Here is a 21,363-nt window from a genome sequence, read left to right on the forward strand (position 1 = left end):
TTATTGAGTATCAACTACATTCCATACCAGCTAGATGCTGAGATAAAATACCCAGAAAGAGGAATTCCCTGGTGGTCCAGTGGTTAGGATTCAGCCAGGTCCAGGTTAAATCTCAGGTTGGGGAACTAAAATCTCTCGAGCTGCACAGCACACCAAAAACACACACACACACACATGTAAAGATACAGTCCCTACGTTCCATGTTGCAGTTGATTGGCAGACAGATTTTGATTAAATCTAAGCTTATTTTCAATAGAAAAAAAATGCATCCAATAAACAGTTAATCTTTTACTCTTGTTTCTCAAGCAGCTGCTTGGTAGGTAGGCAGATAGAGTTTACTCACCTGTGTTTTGAGTAGTTTGGTGTATCAGTGCAAGAAAACAATTTCTGGATCAAATTACTGTAGAAAAGATTACCCAATGCAAAAAGAATGCATATTCTCAGAAAAGAAGAATCTTTTCTTTGCCCCCTGGAAATAGTTTTACATAATAATAGGACAATAAAAATAGCGTCAAGAAGATGCAGCCCCCACTGTCTACCAATAAGTAGTATTTGGAGAAAGGTTCTTAAAGAGATTAAAGAGGCAACTGCATCCTTCAAAAAAGAACTGCCAAAATTTAAAACTCAGCGAAGATTTCAGAAGACCTACTGAAAACATAGTAGGGTTTTGAAAACATGTAGGGTTTTGAAAACATGTAGAGTTTTCTTTTGGAGCGATGAAATTGTTACAGAATGAGAATACCTTGTGAATGTACTAAATGCCATGGAGTTGTATACTTTTTTTAAAAGAGTTGTGGGTGAGAGAACACCTCCCTCCTGCCTCCCAGTTTTGGCAAGCCAACTTGAGCAATCACCAGCTGGAAAACCAAGGCCACTGAGAAGTCCTGGGACATCTGACAAAGGCAGGCATAAGCTAAGCTTTCTTACCTTGTCAGCCTCCTAGACCTCAGACTGAAAAAGCCGGTGGAAGGGGAAGTGGTGAGAGCCCCTTTTCTCTCACTCTTATGTTAAGTCCTGCCACAGGAACTCAGGAAAAGTAGAGAGGGAAATTGCCCTCTCCCTGACAGGGTCCAGATCTTCCTTGTTCCTTCTGCAGCCTCAGTCCTACTTTGCGCGGCTTCTACATCCCAGTCCTTGTTGGATAGACAATCGTCATGTTTCAAGTCTTCTGCTATTAACAACAGAGTTAGAATGAGGAGCAAAAAAAATGAAGAGGACATATAAGGCTAAAGAATTGGAAAGGATTAAGGGGAAAACGATGCATGGAGAGAACAGAGCATAAAAATAAAACCTACATATAATTTGTTTTCAAGAAAGATAACATTAAATTACATGTACTTAAAGAATGTTTAAGTAATAGCAGTGAATTTCCAGAATAGAGAAGCCAGTCTAGAATTTTGCAAGTATTCAAAACCAAAAGCAAGTTACATTCTATAGTTATGGAAATTCCAGTAAAATTAGTTTTATTTTCTTATTGATGGTGTATTAACTTAGATTTAAAACACCGTGGCTTCACTTTTCTCCAAAAGATTCCTCATGAGAGAACTTGTGGAATTATATCATATGTAACTGACATTCCTATGTGTTTTATAGGCACCACTCAAGGAACTGTTGAACCAAACTGAAGAAGAAATTAATAAAGCTCTAAATAAAAAGATGGGTTTAGAGGATACTTTAGAACAAGTAAGTAATGAAACAGTTGTTATACATATAATGTTTTGTGGTTTCCAATTGCTAAGGAATGGATTTTTAATAAAATACGAAAAATGAGTTATACCCTTGACCTAGAAACACTTGAAGTAACTTTTTAAGTAACTTAAACATTCTAAGCTTCACATATCATTAATGATGAAGTGATATGAAACTGAGTAAATCTCCCTTTTTTTCTAATGGCAAATCACCTCTTATAACTTGAGGTGATTTAGTAATATTCGTTTTTTTAGTAAAAGGAAATTGAAATAACTACCTTAGAAGTGAGTATATATCATTTGCAGTTAGAAGCTAACTAGCTATGATTGATAAGAGACTTCCGTTTACCAGATTCTTCATTCAGGACCATGGAATTCAGGGAGATTCAATTTTAAATGCCTATAAAATTCTTTTTCTGAAAGTAGGTTCAGAAAATTCCTGCTTCTGAGATACTTGAAACATACAATCACCAATATAGCTGAGAAAGAAGACTATTGTATTCGATAACCTTTAGGGTAGGGTAAACATTGTTATAATTGATTAAGAAAAGTTAAAAACTCCTCAAATACAAACAAAAGGTATTATTTACATGGCGTGGACTGTAGCCCACCAGGCTTCTCTGCCTAAGGGGATTCTCCAGGCAAAAATACTAGAGTGAGTTGCCATGCCCTCCAGCAGGGGATCTTCCCAACCCAGGGATCTAATCTAGGTCTCCCACACTTGCAGGCGGATTCTTTACCATCTGAGTCACCAGGGAAGCCTATTTGTTTATATAACACCAAACAATTAAAGCAACCGCCTAGCTAATTCAACTCTTTGAAAACTATGTTCTGGCTAACAGATTTTAAGATATAAAAGAAATCCTATCTTTTTTGAGAATAGAAGCCTGTTAACTTTTCCTCATCTGAAAATAAAATCTATGCATTTCACAAATAACTTTAAAAGTAACGCACACTTTTTTTATATTAACAAATTTTCATCAATACTTACTTTGTATTAGAATTTTTCACACCTCCCACACATAGAAAACGTTGTTAGATAAGTGAAGAGTTTCATGATACTATTGTTATTGTAATTTAGGGCTTCTACAAATGTGTGGGTTTTGTGACTATCATGGGGAAAAGATAAGAATTAGGACTGCTTTAACGGGTGTGCCCCAGTGGTGATGGTTATTTGAGATGAAGTGTTTAGCCCACTTCAGTACAGTTTCTCTCTGGTTGGAGTGGGCAGTAAGCCTGAAGGCTCAAAAAAGTATGAATTTCAAGCAGTAGGAGCCTCTTGACTGAAATCTGTTTCAGACTACTTGAAACTTTTTAAAGGCTATAGGCAGGAAAAATTGGGCAGGGTAGGGACGCAATTATGAAATGCCTACTATAGTTTAGGCACCATGTTAATGTCCCAAAGATCAATATAACCAAAGCTTATATGAAATACAAAGTCCCATTCAGAGAAGACTAACATATGCTATTATGCTAATCAGATTTGCTTTTTGTTTTTGTTTTTTTCTGCAAGACTCCTTTGGTCATAGAATAAAGTGACTGAGAGGGAAGGCAACTGAAATTAAGAGGTTAAGCTGTAGTACTCAAGTAGGAAATTATGGACATAAAGGGAGGAAACGAAGAAAGGGGACAGGTTGAAGAAATGTTGAGGCAGGACCCAAGCATTTTGTGGCTGAATGAATGCTAGGAGAGAAAGGAGGAGCAACAGTGACTTCTGTTTTTCTAGGGTGGGCAGCGTAAATTAGGAAGAAAACGAGGCTGGGAGTGGCCAGGGCAGTGCAGGAGATGTTGAGCTCGCTTTCCATGAGAGACAACGAAAAGGAAGCTGAAGCAATAGATTGAAAATATAAAAAGGATACTGGGTCTGAAGCCAGGGATGTGGGTGACATTTCTTAGAATGTGTAGAAGAAAGTAGCAAAAGATTGGCAAAGGAAGGAAGTAGACGGAATAGTTGGAGAATAATCAGAAGGAGGAGGATACACTGTAAAAGTCAAGTAAAGAAGAAAGAGTGACCCTAACTAAACTCACTGTGGTAAAGAATTCACAGCGTATAGAAGGAAGTGAGAAGGGGCTTCCGTGGTGGCTCAGACAGCAAAGAATCTGCCTGCAATGCAGAAGACCCAGGTTCAAGCCCTGGGTCAGGAAGATCCCCTGGAGAAGGGAACCCACTCCAGTATCCTTGCCTGGAGAATTCCATGGACCAAAGAGTTCACAATATATACATAATCATCTTGCTGTACATCTTAAACCCATGCAATGTTTTTTTTTTTAATTGAAGGATAATTCCTTTATAGTATTGCCTTGGTTTCTACCAAACATTAACGTGAAACAGCCATAGGTCTACCCATGTAAACCCATGCAACATTATAGGTCAATTATATCTCGATAAAACTAGAAAAAAAGGGAGTGATCAGTGATGTCGTATGCTTGAGAGACTAAAACCTGAAACTGTTTTTAACTTTTATAGCCGATTAACAATGCGATAGTTTCAGGTGAACAGCAAAGGGACTGAGCCATACATATACATGTATCCATTCTTCCCCCAAAACTCCCCTCCCATCCAGTCTGCCACATAACATTGAGCAGAGTTTCCTGTGCTGTACAGTAGGTCCTTGTCGGTTTCTATTTTAAGTATAACAGTGTGTACATGCCCATCCCAAACTCCCTAACTATCCCTTCCCTCCATCAACCTTAAGGTTCCCTCAGCAACCTTAAGTTCATTTCTAAGTTTGTGAGTCTGTTTCTATTTTGTAAGTTCATTTGTATCATTTCTTTTCAGATTCCACATTTAAGAGATGTCGTACAATATTTCTCCTCCTGTCTGACTTCGCTCAGTATGACAGTCTCTAGGTCCATCCTTACTGCTGCAGATGGCATTATTTCATTTTCTTTAATGGCTGAGTGATATCCATGGTGTGTGTGTGTGTAGATATACATATGTATATCTTAATGTACATTTTCTTAATCCATTCCTGTGTCTATGGACATTTAGTTTGCTTCCACGTCTTGGCTATTGTAAATAGTGCTGCAATGAACATTAGGGTGCTAAAACTATTTTTTGATTTGACAAGTAGTTTAACCAAGTTAAGATGGCCTAAGATAAAATAGCAGTTTGAAATAGTAAAGGTTAAACAGTAGCAAAACTAATCAATCTGATAAGTACTTTAAAATAATCCCCAAAACCGTTCAAGAAAAAATGAGAAATGGATAAACTATAAATATGTAGGGAATTTACTTAATTTATGAAGTAATACAAAAATCTATCTTTAAGAAATTTTGCTTATAAGACTAGTTTAACCCTCATACCACAAAGATACCACAAACGAAGAAAAACCAATCACACTTATGGGTATAAGTATAAAGTTTAAATAATAGCAATTAAAATTTGTTTAGCAAGTATTTTTCTTAAGAGTCTGCTATATATACCTGTACTATAATCAGTGTTGGTGATATAATATCTTTCTTTGTGAATTCTTATTTGTTTGGAAAGGTGAGTGTAAAAACAATTATAACAAATTCATAAGATTTTTGGAGTATAAATACAGCATGTTGTGGATTCTCCATACACCTACCTAAGATAAGCATAGGTTCTTTCTGAAGGAGGTGGTAGATGAGCTGAGTTGTGAATAGCAAGTAGGAGTTGGCCAGTGGATACACAAAAGGATACAAACACAGACACACATGCCTGCCTCTGAAGGCCCGGACACCAAAGACCAGGATGTATTAAAGAATTACCTTGAGTCTAAGTAGGATAGGGAAGAAGCCTGGGAAAACAAAAACCTAATTCTGAAGAGACTTACTTGTTCTTACTTACTGGTAGAATTTTTATTCTGTAGGCAGCAGGTACCACTGAAGGTTTTTTAAGTAAGGGAATAAAACCTGTGTATCTTAGTAAGCTTACAGTGTTGACATTCTGAAGAATACTTTAGGAGGTACGTGTGACTGGAGACATACAATTAAGAGACCTAACAGTATCCTAAGCTGTAAATGGTAAGGAGGCAAACCAACGCTATTGCAGTGAGGATGGAGAACAGAGATTTAAAGGTTAAAACAGGGAATTCCCTGGTGATCCAGTGGTTAGGACTCTAAGCTGTCACTGCTGAGGGCCCAGGTTCGATCTCTGGTCGGGAAGCTAAAAATCCTGCAAGCTATGCAGCACTGCCAAAAAAAAAAAAGATTCGAGCAACATTAGTCATCCACTTAGAAGTGAAGGTTAAGGAAGAGAGTGAGATTAAGAATGTCCAGGAGTCCAGCTTTGGTATACAATATTAAAGAAAAGTTACTTAGGACACTTGTTAGCAGTGGTAAGTTAGACTCTGTTCAAGAGGGGCTATTACAGTGGAGTTTGGTAGTAGGTGAGAGAGATGGGGCTTATCCCAAAGGCAACAAAGAAAAGTGGGAATTTATAGCTAAGGAGCAGGGTGGGGATCAGCAGCTGGAAATATCAGAGTTGGGGTATTCTGTCTAAGCACCATCCTAATCGGTTTCTTTCTGAAGGCCGGCCAAGGTGAAAAGTCATCACCTGGAGTGTGGCACAGGATGAGGAACCTGATCAGATATTCAGGATGGGAGATTCTGGTTTAAGTGACTTGGCAGGATTCTTGCTTAAAATTGGATAACACAGAGACAAACATGAAAGCCCAAGTCAATCTAATTGAGAAGAGTTCAGAAGATCCTAAGTAGTTTGGTCAAAAAGAGATTCTTTGTCAGTGACAATGTTCTATAACCTTGATGAAAAATACAAAGAAGGTTGTAGAACAGAATTTCAGCCTGGGATATGCCGTTGCAGGTCTCTGGGACATCAAAGTAGAGAATGTCCAGTAGGCAGTTGAAGTTTGGAAATAATAAAGATACAGGTAGGTATTTTTAGCTTGCATGTAATTAACAGCCAGGAGATCCCCCAGGTATGAGAATGAGCGAGAGCTCTCCCAAGTGAGCAAATGAGAATACAGCCAGAGAGATTACTAGGAGAACGTCCAAAGTACAAGCAGAGAAAGAGAAATCTATTGAATTAGAAGGACCCCCACCCCCACCCCCAAGACTTAAAGAGGAAACAAGGAGTTTCCACGATCTTAGAGACCAAGGAAGAAAGTTTCAATAAGGAGTGGTCAGTAACCACAGGTCTTACTCAGATTAAGTCTGAAAAGCGCACATTGGCTTTAATCATAAAGATGTTCCTCCTGACATTTGCAAAAGCAACATGAACCAGAGGAGCCAGAAAGCATGTTTCTGTGGAGTGTAAATGGTGAAAAGGAAGATACTATAATCCAAATAGGTTATTCTTCATGGGCTGCTACAAATCTATTGCAGATGTTTGAATCCACGGAAAGGTGGTGAAACTGTGGCTGAAAAGTGGTGTGTGGGAAAGATTTTTGGTTTGGTGTGTGGTTTTCTTGTTTTTATAGGAGAGGGTTGTTTGGTTTTGAAGATGAGGGGGAGTTCAACAGGAAAAGGGTGAAGTTTAAAAAAGCAGGAACAAAAGACCTTGATGGATTTGAATGTGGTCCATGAAGAAATACAAAGGCATGCGATCAGAAAAGAGCTGAAGAGGTTATTTCTCTTCATGAGGAAAATGTGTGCCCTGCATCCTTAAACTAACTCGAAGGAAGAAGGAAAGGTCTCATGTTGGTTGGTTGGTTGGTTGGAGGCAAGAAGTGATGGAATTCCAGTCTGGTGGCTTCTATCAATTATAGAAGGAAAATATCATCTGATTAATTGATGATTTCTTTGTGACTTGAGAGCTAAGAAAGAAGGGAGGGAGGAAGGAAGTCAAATATTAGTAGTTAGGAGTTGCTTTGGCGACTTATTTTTAATTCCTCTCCTGTTTATTGCAATGGAATGTGTACTCATAATCAAGAGGAGGGAGAGGAAATGTCTAATTAATTGGTAAAACTGACATGGCAAGAAGCGCTGCTCAGTTAAAAGTAAACACATTTGACCAACCATGAGGGCCTAGTAGAAGTTCTGGTTATTGGAGTGTCGATTTTGGCCTTATTGCAAGTGAATTTAATAAAACAGTTTGTTTGCTTCAGAAGTAGCATCTTTAGATTGGAAGCAAAGTTTATAGCTTCAGTAACTGGTCTTTAAAATGTGAAAGGCGAGTGATGTAGAAAAAGTCCTTGGAGTTCATTTTGAGTTCTGGGCATATGCTAGTTGAATGATCCTGAGTAAACTGCATTCTTTCCAGCCCACTTTTCTCTCTCTTGAATAGGAAAGGAATGTCCCTTTCAAGATCTTTGGATGACTGAATGACAAGTACTGTGTGCAAGGAAAAAAAAAAAGACAGTACCATACTGCAAGTTTCTTAAATAAGTTTAGTCATTTTACCATCCTACCTTTCACCAAATAACAATAGCTTCACTAAATTTTTCCCAAATCATGTGTTTTGTTTTAAATTTATGTATGTGTAGAATAATCCTTTTAAAGAAAGACATCAACTACTTTCTGTTTCCTGTTGCAAATACTATCCTCTTGATCTAGCTGAAAAACATTCTGTATTAATTACCAATATCAACTGGTATCAGCACTTGTCAACAGGAAATGAAAGAAACACTTTTTTTTTTTAAGGAACACTTTTTTTCTTCCCCATTTTGGTTTCAGCAGATCTTAAAGCTCAAACTTGAACAAGATTAAACGTTAACTTGATTACTCTTTGGAAGAATGCATTGACTATAACCAATTAGCAAATATTATCAAATAAAATCAGTTTGAGTAGTTCTCTTTAACATCCCAGAAAGTGAACACACAAATGAAAGCCACATAACTAAAGTAGATAAAAATCTAAATAAAGTTAAGACTTGAAAACGGCAGGGGAAGGAGTGGGTGGGACGAATTTAGAGAGATTCATTGACATAAATACACTACCATGTGTAAAATAGATAGTAGGAAGCGGCTGTAGGGAACTCAGCTCGGGGCTCTGTGATGACCTAGAGGGGTGGGATGGCGTGGGAGGGAAGTGATGTATGTATATGTACAGCTGATTCATGGTGTAGAGCAGACACTAACAACATTGTAAAGCAAATGATGTTCCAATTTTAAAAATAAATAAAACCTATCCATTAAATGGAAGAGAAAAAACCTAGAGAGCAAAACAATTTATATTTAAGGACTCTCACAGCTACAGAAAAATAGAAAAACAGATATTGGTATCTCTATTTTACTGAGAATTAAGCCAAATTTTTTTATTCCTAACTAATGCCCTACTATACCATTCTACATTTAAATATTATATATTTTTTTAAAATGCCACCTTGAAATTAACTTTTCTTGGAAAAAAATTAAATTTGTATGACATGAAAGGTAAAAGGCCACAAGAACTAGAAGAAACAAAATGGTTCAGTTAGTTGGTTGATAATACAAAAGTTTTATAACTTATGAAAAATTTTTTGGTGTATAGTTATGATTTCTCAACCAAAGTTTTATTCCTCAAGTTAAGTACAATGATCACAGAAAGCAGGAGAAGTGTACGAACTCTGAAAGAAGAAGTTCAAAAGCTGGATGATCTTTACCAACAGAAAGTGAAGGTGAGAGTTTTGCCCATTTGTTTAGGTTCTCCAAAGCCATGTTGATGGACTAGGCACCTGTTCCGACATCAAGCTTAAATCTTTGAGCTATATCCTATATCTCGTCTACAGTAATCTTCTTGTCCAAAGTTTATTGTAAGGAGTTATTTCTTTTCTAAAGAACTTTTTTCTGGAATTGCGCTATTTTACCATAGACCATGTTTAATACTCCACTACTACTTTATATTTACATTTGTGATTCAGTATATTTCCTATATACAGGCTTGAAATCACTGCTAAATGAATGCAGTATAGGCCTGTTCGAAAGGTCACATTTACGTTTATAGTATAAAATTTCCAAAAGACCATTTAAAGTCTTACCACGTGTAAAGCAGTAAACAGTCCTGTGAATACAAATGATGATGCAACCTGATTTTTTTGAATGCTTGACATAAATGGTTTTTTTTCATCCCCTTGGAGTATATAGAATGTGAATATTGAAAAAACATAACTGTGCCTTTATCCTGATAGGAAGCTGAGGAAGAGGACAAAAAATGTGCCGATGAGCTGGAGTCCTTGGAGAAACACAAGCACCTGCTGGAGAGCGCAGTTAACGAGGGCCTCAGTGAGGCTGTGAATGAGTTAGACGCTATTCAGCGGGAGTAAGTTCATCTCGCCAAGATCTGTGATGTGTATTTTCTGTTTAATTATTTAACATTTTTATAAAACTAGACCTGGTTTATTCGCTTGGCTTTACATTATAGAGCTGGCCTGGGGAGGAGGAGGGTGAGTAGAACTGAATGAAGTAGAGCAGCTTAAGATACTTCCCCTGGATGGTACATTCTTCTCCCATGACAGCTGTTGTCCCGTTACCTTTCCAGTCAGAAGAGAACTGAATAGTTATAATCCATAGGCTCTATGTTAATTTATATTCAAATACACTCAAAAAACTTAAAAAAAAACTTTCAGTCTGGCACTATAATCCTTAAAATCACATCTCTCTTGTTTCCTTACTTGTAGCCTAGGGATAGGAAAGTCAGGTGAAGGTGTTTGGGGCATATAAGTTTTTGTTTATAATCTGAATCCAAATGCCTAAAAGTAGGACTCCCAATTCCTTCCTTCATCTGTATTTAGTGTCTTGTCCCTGAAAGCATTTACATTTATAATCCTTTTGGAGACTCAGGTAAACAGTATGCTCCCAAGTTTTATCTGTTAAAGCATGAAGGTTTGGTGCTGTTCGGTGCTGTTATTTGCATGGGATCTTTGGAAATGTTTTTATTTCTGTTTGATTGCAAACTGGACCTCTGTGAATTAGACACAGAGTAAGCAGAACATAGACAACCACACCCTGGTTTCATTGAAATACGAAAAGAAGTGAGCTAGCAAAAGCTGACATATTAGGTTTTCTCCTAGACAGTTCAAACAAGAGTCTCTGTCCCACAGATACCAACTAGTCGTGCAGACCACAACTGAAGAGAGACGGAAAGTGGGAAATAACTTGCAGCGTCTTTTAGAGATGGTTGCTATACATGTCGGGTCTGTGGAGGTAAGTGTGTGAAGTCTTTCCTACAATCTAAGAAAGCTTTTTCAAACTCTGATTTATTTCTGTTTTGCTTCTATAGAAATTAAATGATCATTTTTATTTCTCTGGAGAATATGATCTAGTAAAAATTTATCAGAAGAGTCTTACATAGCGGTGTGTGTCTTGTAGTCATCTGTTTTACATAGATTTTTAACTAATGAATAATATACCCATATACTGGTATACGATTCATCGATAAAAGAAGCACTGATGGATGCTACAATGTGAATGAATGTCAAAAACATAATACTCAGTGAAAGATGCAAAAGTGCGCATATTTATGACTCACTAATATAAAATGTCCAGAAAAGGCCTATCCGCAGAGGCCGAAAGTAGATTTATGTTGCCAGGGGCTAGGGTGGGAATAAGGGCAGATGGGCACAAAGATTGTGGTGAAGGTTGTGCAACTTTGTCACTTGATTAAGTTATTCTTCTTCTTCCTTAAGGCATGTTTGTTTTCATTGAGTTATAATATAAATACAAAAAATAGCATAGCCCTTAATAAAAAATAAGTAATCTGTCTTATTTGCATAAGCAATATACAATGATATTTTATTACATCCAACAGTGTATAATGATGTGGCAGGCCATATTCTACACACCAAAAACATTAGTACATACAAGATGTAATAAAGATGAAAGAGCATGTTTTAATGACAAATATTTTTCCTGTTACAAAGCAAGAGTCAACTGAGTCAATCTGAAAATCAAATTGGCTTTATTCAGTGATTCATGTTTTGGGCAGCATCCCATGTGGCAGATAAAAAGGAGCTCCAGAAAAGACAAGGTTTAAAAAGTCAGAGGGTGTGGGACAGAGAAGTCATAAATTTAAACAGGGTAATTCAGGCAAAGTGTCAAGGTCACCTTCCTTTGTGGGACAGAAGTTCTATTTGGCAGATGACCTCACTGGTGCCAACCAGGAAATTCCAGAAGGACCAGTTATGATGACATTGCTGGGGAAGGTTGAAACTGCAGTTAGATTGAGCATTAAGTCCCACCTTAGTGATGTAGGCTTAGCTAAAGTGATTCCATTTTGAGCCTGATGTTTCTTTTTAACATTCCTTCCTGTTAATTTCATGTGTGTAAACACAGAATAAAGTATTTTGGAAACATGAAATTTACCTTATCTCCACCTTTCAAGTAACTTGAAGGTTTAACAATAAAACTATCCCTGCAACCTGCTGAGCAGAGCCTACAAACTAAAATTGCTAAATCTAAAGGTCCTTAGAAATTCACTAGGAGATAAATTTAGGGGGGAGCTCATAATATCACATTAAAAGGTTTTCATTTGTTAGACAACAGAGCATGTGATCTTCTCTCCCCTCTTCTCTTCTGAGTGACATTGAACTTCCGCTCACTTGCTGGCCAGTGCTCTTCTCTGCTTAGTGGTAAAAGCTAAGAAAAGCACCCTGCGATACTGCGTCAGAAAACCTGGGTTCTACCCACGTCTTCCTAGTTCCACCACTCAGTGTCTCCGTAACCTTTCGTGGCTCCTTGTTCAAGAGTTATTGTTCATCTGGACCACAGACCAGAAAATGATTTGAGTGGTTACATTTCTGGAGGTCAGAAATCTAAAATGATCCCTTGGGGCTGCACTCCTTCTAGAAATCACAAGTAGTCCTTGGGTTGTGGTCTCTTCCTCCATCTTCAAAGCCAGTAACCCAGTATCATCTGTCCTCTCTAACCTCTCTTTGTCCTTATGCCTTCCTTCTCTGACTCCCACACAGCTGATTCCTTCTCACAAAGACCCTTAAAATTACGCTGCCCCACCAGGATTGTGCAGAATAATCTTTTCTCAAAATTCTTAACTTGTTCACATCTTCAAAGTTCCTTTGACCATGTTACATAGCATTCATAGGTTCTGGTGATCTATGGACAGCTTTTAGGAGTCACTTCAGCCTACTACACCTGGGAACAAACAAAAATTCATTAACAGTAAAATGGAAAAGTAAATGTTGGTACATTCATTCAATAGAATGTTATATAGAAGTACATGAATAAGCTATAGCTATACAAAAGGAACACAGGAGGGACTGACCAGGTAGATGTAAGAGTATTCAGTTTATTCTTATTCTTACAAACGTTGCAGTCTTATTTATAGACTTCACAATTAAATGCTTTAAAAGAAATCGATGTTTTTACATTAACAATTGCTAAATTTTTCCATTAGAAACACCTTGAGGAGCAGATTGCTAAAAACGATAGAGAGTGTAAAGAATACGCATCTGAAGATCTCTTGGAAAACATCAGAGAGATTGGAGACAAGTACAAGAAGAAAGCTGCTCTAATTCAGGCTCTTGATGAATGAAGATAAAGTATTGATTAAGCAAGAACTTTATTAGCAGTGTAAATTTTGAAACGTCCTTTGTAGGTCTGAAAACTCTTTAGCATATCCTATATCCCTCCTTACAATGAAGTCTCATGACCACATCCTCCCAAGCCCGTGAAGTATTTTTATAGCTTTTCTAAATCTAGTTCATTAACTTAAGATATGTAGAACCTGAAATTATGGTAACTTGTTGGATTGTTATATTTAGATATGAAAGACCAGTTATATTATGTACCTGGAGTTAATAAATTGCCTCAGTGCAGTGTGTTTTTTCCCCTGATTTCTCTGCCTAACTTGACATGGTTAGAAAAATAAGTATTTCGAGTATAAGAATTTTAAAGTATAATTAAACAGGAATCAGCAAACTACATAGGCCAAATCTAATCACACCCATTCATTGATGAGTCATCTGTGACTGCTTTCCCCCTACGAAAGTTTAGGGATTCTCCTGGTAGTCCAGTAGTTGGGACTCTGTGCTTCCAATGCAGGGGGCACAGGTTCAATCCCTGGTTGGGGAACTAGGCTCCTATATGCCACACAGTGTAGCCAAAAAGAAAAAAGAGCAGAATTTATTGTGTGTGACAGATCAGATGGCCTGAAAAGCCAAAAATGTGTACTATCCACCCCTTTACAGAAAGTTTGCCAGCCCCTGGGGTAAACTACACATGTTGACTCTGACTGACTGACTGAAAACCTTTCCTAATCATTCTGGACACATGGTCAGACCCACTCTTTATCCAGAGCTGAGAAACTAAATTTCTGGATCCATGCTGTCTTTACTCTGAATTTTTCAAAGCCGAAGGATGTGGAATGTGAGAATCAGAAGAAACAATCTCGTTTTTTAGAGATGAAAATTTATTCCTAGAGAAGTTCTGACTTACCTCAGGCCATGCCTCTTATTGGCAGAAGCCCCCCTCAACTGGAACCTGTGCTCAATCCTGACCACAGAAGCCCTGAAACATGAATGTTCTGGATGGGGAGGGAGTCACGTTGGAAAGTGAGGTTTTAGGGACTTCCCTAATGGTCCAGTGGTTAAGAATCCGATTTACAGTGCAGGGCATGTGGGTTCGATCCCTGGTTGGGAATCTAAGGTGCCACATACTGTGGGGCAACTAACCCAGCGGCACAACTACTGAAGCCCAAGAGCTCTGGAGCCCGTGCTCCACAAGAGAAGACTCCACACCGCATCTAGAGAAAGCACTCACACTACAACTAAGAACCCACCCACTGCAGTGAAGTGAAGACCCAGAATAATTTTTTTAAGAAGAAGCTTCTTCGACAGGTCTAAATTGTTGGGAATCTCCTTGAAGTGGCATCCGCCTCCAGTTGAACTTTCTATTCTTTGTATTCCAACTCTAATGCAAATCAGAGTGAAAAGCATGATATAATGAAGCATAAGCAGTATATAGAATGAGGCTCAGCAGGTAAAGAATCCGCCTGCAACGCAGGAGACACAAGTTCGATTCCGGGTCAGGAAGATCCCCCAGAGGAGGAAATGGCAACCCACTCCAGTATCATTGCCTGGGAAATCCCATGGACAGAGGGAGCCTGGTGCGCCATAGTCCATGGGGTTGTAAAGAGTTGAACACCATTTAGCAATTAAACACACACATGTACAGAATGGAATGTCTTTTAGGAAGGGCAGGGAGGGGGCATTCAGCCTGGAGTGTCCATTCAAAGACAAGTCATCACTGGGAGATAATTAATAGGTATGGCAAGATTAATGGTTACCAATGTATTCAAGAATCTTGACTCTGACATCTAATAGAACCTTATTCAATGGTGGAAATGTTCTGTCTACACTAACCAGTGTGGTACCAGCCATATGAATCTACTGTGTACTCGGATGATATATATATATATATATGACAAAATGCATACTCAGGGCTGTGCCACTCAGAACATAGTATGGAAACAGCATCAGCATCACTGGGGAGCTCATTAAAAATGCAGACTGTTGGCCCCAGCCCAAACCTACTAAATCAGAATCTGCACTTTTTGCTGTGTATTGACACAGACTTAAACTTTTCCTAAGTTCTGGCGTATATATATATATATATATATATATATATATGTATCCTTCCATAAAATCATCCTCACAAGCTAATGAATATATCCATCACTGCTTAAGTTCCCTTGTGGCCCTTTGCAGTCCTTCGTCTTGCCCCTGCCTGACACCCCTCCCCAGGCAAACACTGATCTGCTTTCTGTTACTTTAGTTTGCATTTTCTATAAACAATCATTTTTGTTTCATAAAGCTGAGAGGTCCATGTTGCGATAGTTCATACCTTTTCATTGATGAGTAGTGTTCCATTGTATTTATTGAGTTTGTTTATTCATTTACCTGTTGATGGACATTTGGATTGTTTATAGTTTGGGCTATTTTATAAATAAAGTCATTATGAGCTTTCATGTACAGATGTTTATGTGCATATCCTTTCATTTCGCTTGGGTAAACACATAAGAGTAGAATGGCTAGTTCATATGTGGCAGAAAATGTTTCCTAACGTGGTTCCTACCTGCAGTGTATGAGCTGCTTACGTCCTTACTCACAGTTGTATGGTTTTAATTCAGCCATCCTAAGGGTATGTGGTTCTATCTACTATGATATTAATTTGCAGTTTCCTAATGAGCAAAGGTGTTAAATATCTTTTCATATGTGTTTTTTATCAACCATATATGTTATGTATATGTATTCTCCCAGCCTGTGATTTGCCTTCTCATTTTCTTAATGTGCTTAGTCACTCAGTTGTGTCCAACTCTTTTCGACCCCGTTTGTAGCATGCCAGGCTCCTCTGTCCATGGGTATTCTCCGGGCAAGATTACTGCCCTCCTTCAGGGGATCTTCCCAACCCAGGGATTGAACCCAGGTTTCCCCACATTGCAGGTGGATTCTTTACTATCTGAGTCACCAGGGAAGCCCTATTTTCTTAATGTGCCTTTTTTTTAAGTTCCCAATCTAGTCTCATATTTATACTTTTTGGGGGGAGCTATGCTTCATTGCTCAATGGCAACCCACTCCAGTACTCTTGCTTGGAAAATCCCATGGGCGGAGGTTGCAGTCCATGGGATCGCTAACAGTCGGACACGACTGAGTGACTTCACTTTAACTTTCACTTCACTTTCACTCCCATACATTGGAGAAGGAAATGGCAACCCACTCCAGTGTTCTTGCCTGGAGAATCCCAGGGACGGGGGAGCCTGGTGGGCTGCCGTCTCGGGTCGCACAGAGTCGGACACGACTGAATCGACTTAGCAGTAGCAGCAGCAGCATGCTTCATTGCTGCTTGGGCTTTTCTCTACTTACGGCAAATGGGGTCTAGTTTCTAGTTGCAGCTGTGGTAGGCTTCTCATTACGGTGGCTTCTCTTGTTGCAAACCCGGGTTCTGGGGCAGACAGACTTCAGTAGTTGCTGTGTAGGGCTCAGTAGTTGTGGCTCCCAGGTTCTAGAGCACAGGCTCAATAGCTGTGGCACACAGGCTTAGTTGCTCTGCAGTATGTGGGATATTCCCAGACCAGAAATTGAACCCGTGTCTCCTACATTGGCAGGCAGATTCTTCACTACTGAGCCACCAGGGAAACCCTTACTAGTGTCTTTTGAAGAATAAAAGTTTTAAATTTTGATGAGGTCAAATTTATTGCTTTATATAAACTACTTTCTGCATATCATGTAGTAAGATTTAACGAATCTTTGCCAAGCCCAAGAAATCTTTGCCAATACCACTGTGATTTACACCTATGTTTTTTCTAGAAGTTTTATACTTTTGACTACTAAGCCAAAATCTGAATTCAAGTGTGCATTTTTAAAAGGCCACTAAGTTGTTCATATGTACATTAAAATTTTAGGAGCACTGCTTTTTTTAAAAGAGAAACTCACCACTAGTTAAATATTATCCATAATGTCATACTATTTAATAGCAACTCTAGGAATGACAATAAAATTGCACTAAGTATAATCAAAATGATAACCTCAGCACAACTTGGAACATGCTCAGGAGGCAGAAATGATCCCTGTACTTTCAGTTTACACACTTTTACCTCACTCTACACACTTTCTTCTGAATTCCTAAGGACACACTTATCTCCAGAACTAACATCATTACAGTAAAACAGATATTGTTCCAGTTACAAGTTCCAAGAATCCTGGAGTCAGAAAAGGCTTTAGATATGCAGTTCAACCTTCTAGTCAATGAGGAACACCCCCCATAGCATTTCTGTAGATGGTTACCTGGCCATCGTCTGATTAGTGTGGTGATAGGACTGCTTCCAAGTGGTTCACTCCTTTGAAGCATTTAATGACAGCATCACTGCTTGTCATAACGTTCTATCTCATATTGGGCTGAAATCTGCCTTTGTGTAACTTCCTCCAGTTTCGACTTTTTGTCACAGAACAGTTGGGTGGTCATAGTTTCCAGTTCCACTCAGTGACATTGGTTGGTTATTTATTATTATATATCTTATATTTGATCTTGTGTTTGATAAAGTCAGTCTTTCCCCATTGTTTTGATCTTTGTAATTTTACCTTGCTTTTGATGTTACTATTTTTAAGCCTTTCCTCTATAGGAGTATTTTTTCTTTTCTTTCTTTCTTCTTTTTTTTTTTTTTTTTTTTTGGACAGGAAACTGGGATTTATTGGTGAGCTTGAGGAAGGCAGGGACAGCACCAAGGGTCTCATGAGTGCAGGCCCGCCATTTGTCCAGGGGCCACGATTAGTGATTATTTGACCCCACAGCCGTCCAGGATGAGCCGCTTTTCTGACATATTTTCAAATTCATCCACATGAACCTTAGTAAATCCCCACTTCTTGGAGATGTGGATCTTCTGGCGGCCAGGGAACTGGACCTTGGCCCTGCGGAGGGCCTCAGTCACATGCTCCTTGTTCTGCAGGCTGGTGTGGATGGACATTATGACTTGGCTGGTGTGGACCCTGGCCACTTCACCCTGGGTCTTTCCAAAGGCAGCACACATACCTGTCTGGAGCCTAGACTGGGACCAGCATGCCAGTTGTGACTGTCCACTGGAAAGGACTGTCCACTGGAAAGGGCTGTCCCCAAGTTCCCTGAACAGATAACAGGTGGCATACACTACCGGGAAGGCTGCTCTCTGCAACCATTGCACATCAGCCCCCCATGGGGAACAGAACACAGTCAGTTTAATTGGCAGAAAATTATTTTCTTTTTAATTTTGAAATAATTTGACTTTTTAAAAGCTGTAAGATGAATACATACAAATAATCCCGTTCACATAAATACCATAGCTAATATTTTACTACATTTATTTATCATTCTCTCCCCCTGCCCTCCCTATTTACTTATTTATTTATTTAGCTAGCTGTCTGTCTTGACTCTCTTAGAAGCTGCAGACATGATACTCCTTTACCTCTAATACTTCAGTGCATATTTCCTAAAACCAAGGACAAGCTCTTATATAACCACAAGGCAATTTCAAAATCAGGAAATTAATATTGATATTACCTGATCTATAGAACTTACTCAAATTTTGCCAGTTGTCCCAATAATGTCCTTTATTTAGGACTTTTTTCTCCTGGTCTAAAATGCAATTCAGAATCATATATTTCATTTATTAATAGTTGCCCAATATATTTAATCTCTTCTATACTGAAAGAGGAGATTAAATATATCGGGCAACTATTGGAGAAGACTCTTGAGAGTCCCTTGGACTGCAAGAAGATCCAACCAGTCCATTCTGAAGGAGATCAGCCCTGGGATTTCTTTGGAAGGAATGATGCTAAAGCTGAAACTCCAGTACTTTGGCCACCTCATGTGAAGAGTTGACTCATTGGAAAAGACTCTGATGCTGGGAGGGATTGGGGGCAGGAGGAGAAGGGAATGACAGAGGATGAGATGGCTGGATGGCATCACTGACTCGATGGACGTGAGTCTCAGTGAACTCCGGGAGTTGGTGTTGGACAGGGAGGCCTGGTGTGCTGCGATTCATGGGGTCACAAAGAGTCAGACACGACTGAGCGACTGATCTGATCTGATACTGAAAGAGTTCCTCATACTGTCTTTGACTTTCATGACCTTGACATTTTTGAAGACTCCAGTAATTAGACTGTTGTTCAATTTTTTCTTAACATATTCCTGTGATTATATAGGGTATATGACCTTGAAGGATATGACAGAACTGATGTCACATTCTTCTCAGTACACTGCTTCAAAAGGTACATGATGTTTATGGTTCCATTAGTGTTAACTGATTAATGCCTGATGAACTATGGACAAAGGTTCATGACATTGTACAGGAGGCAGTGATCAAGACCATCCCCAAGAAAAGGAAATGCAAAAAGGCAAAAGGTTGTCTGAGGAGGCCTTACAAATAGCTGAGGAAAGAAGAGAAGCAAAAGGCAATGGAGAAAAGGAAAGATATACCCATTTGAATGCAGAGTTCCAAAGAATAACAAGGAGACATAAGGAAGCCTTCAGTGATCAATGCAAAGAAATAGAGGAAACCAATAGAATGAGAAAGACTAGAAATCTCTTCAAGAAAATTCAAGATACCAAGGGATTCATGCAAAGATGGGCTCGATAAAGCAAAGAAATTGCAATGGCAACCCACTCCAGTACTCTTGCCTGGAAAATCCCATGGACGGAGGAGCCTGGTAGGCTGCAGTCCATGGGGTTGTTGAGAGTCGGACACGACTGAGCGGCTTCACTTTCACTTTCTACTTTCATGCATTGGAGAAGGAAATGGCAACCCACTCCAGTGTTCTTGCCTGGAGAATCCCAGGGATGGGGGAGCCTGGTGGGCTGCCATCTATGGAGTCACACAGGGTCGGACATGACTGAAGCGATGCAGCAGCAGCAACAAAAGCAGAGGAGAAGGCAATGGCAACCCACTCCAGTACTCTTGCCTGGAAAATCCCATGGACGGAGGAGCCTGGTAGGCTGCAGTCCATGGGGTCACTAAGAGTCAGGCACAACTGAGCAACTTCACTTTCACTTTTCACTTTCATGCATTGGAGAAGGAAATGGCAACCCACTCCAGTATTCTTGCCTGGAGAATCCCAGGGACAGAGGAGCCTAGTGGGCTGCCGTCTATGGGGTCACACAGAGTCGGACACGACTGAAGCGACTTAGCAGCAGCAGCAGCAGGAGGAGGTGTTAAGAAGAGGTGGCAAGAATACACAGATGAACTATCCAAAAAGATCTTCATGACCCAGATAACCATAGATGTGTGATCACTCACCTAGAGCCAGACATCCTGGAATGTGAAGTCAAGTGGGCCTTAGGAAGCATCACTATGAACAAAGCTAGTGGAGGTGACGGAATTCCAGTTGAGCCATTTCAAATCCTAAAAGATGATGCTGTGAAAGTGCTGCACTCAATATGCCAGCACATTTGGAAAACTCAGCAGTGGCCACAGGACTGGAAAAGGTCAGTTTTCACTCCAATCCCAAAGAAGGGCAATGGCAAAGGATGTTCAGACTACTGCACAATTGCACTCATCTCACACGCTGGTAAAGTAATGCTCAAAATTCTCCAAGCCAGACTTCAACAGTACATGAACTGTGAACTCCCAGATGGTCAAGCTGGGTTTAGAAAAGGCAGAGGAACCAGAGATCAGATTGCCAACATGCAATGGGTCATCAAAAAAGCAAGAGAATTCCAGAAAAACATCTACTTCTGTTTTATTGATTATGCAAAATCCTTTGACTGTGTAGATCACAACAAATTGTGGACAATTCTGAAAGAGATGGGAATACCAGACCACCAGACCTGCCTCTTGAGAAATCTGTATGCAGGTCAAGAAACAACAGTTAGAACTGGACATGGAACAACAGACTGGTTCCAAATAGGAAAAGGAGTTCATCAAGGCTGTATATTGTCACCCTGTTTATTTAACTTATATGCAGAGTATATCATCTGAAATGTCGGGCTGGATGAAGCAGAAGCTGGAATCAAGATAGCCAGGAAAAATATCAATAACCTCAGATATGCAGATGACACTACCCTTATGGCAGAAAGTGAAGAGAAACTGAAGAACCTCTTGATGAAAGTGAAAGAGGAGAGTGAAGAAGTTGGCTTAAAACTCAACATTCAGAAAACGAAGATCATGGCATCTGGTCCCATCACTTCATGGCAAGTAGATGGGGAAACAGTGGAAACAGTGGCTGACTTTATTTTTGGAGGCTCCAAAAATCACTGCAGATGGTGACTGCAGCCATAAAATTAAAAGACGCTTGCTCCTTTGAAGAAAAGCTATGACCAACCTAGACAGCATATTAAAAAGCAGAGACAT

General features: G+C 39.3%; 1 protein-coding gene and 1 pseudogene across 3 annotated transcripts in view; one reads left to right on the forward strand and one right to left on the reverse strand.

Annotated features, from left to right (window-relative positions):
• The window catches only part of NDC80 (NDC80 kinetochore complex component), a 35,700-nt gene extending 20,183 nt beyond the window's left edge, over positions 1-15,517 (forward strand). The window contains exons 12-16 of one of the 3 annotated variants that reach the window (XM_059880943.1): positions 1,594-1,683; positions 9,119-9,211; positions 9,722-9,852; positions 10,634-10,736; positions 12,943-15,517. In XM_059880943.1, coding sequence (XP_059736926.1) covers positions 1,594-1,683; positions 9,119-9,211; positions 9,722-9,852; positions 10,634-10,736; positions 12,943-13,080 — 555 coding nt within the window. In that variant the 3' untranslated portion in view covers positions 13,081-15,517. 3 annotated transcript variants of the gene reach the window in all.
• A 2,626-nt stretch (positions 15,518-18,143) lies between these two features.
• Positions 18,144-18,267, reverse strand: LOC112444212 (uncharacterized; annotated as a pseudogene).
• Positions 18,268-21,363: the final 3,096 nt, after the last annotated feature.

Source organism: Bos taurus, chromosome 24 (assembly GCF_002263795.3).
Source record: "Bos taurus isolate L1 Dominette 01449 registration number 42190680 breed Hereford chromosome 24, ARS-UCD2.0, whole genome shotgun sequence".
Classification (NCBI taxonomy): Eukaryota; Metazoa; Chordata; class Mammalia; order Artiodactyla; family Bovidae; genus Bos; species Bos taurus.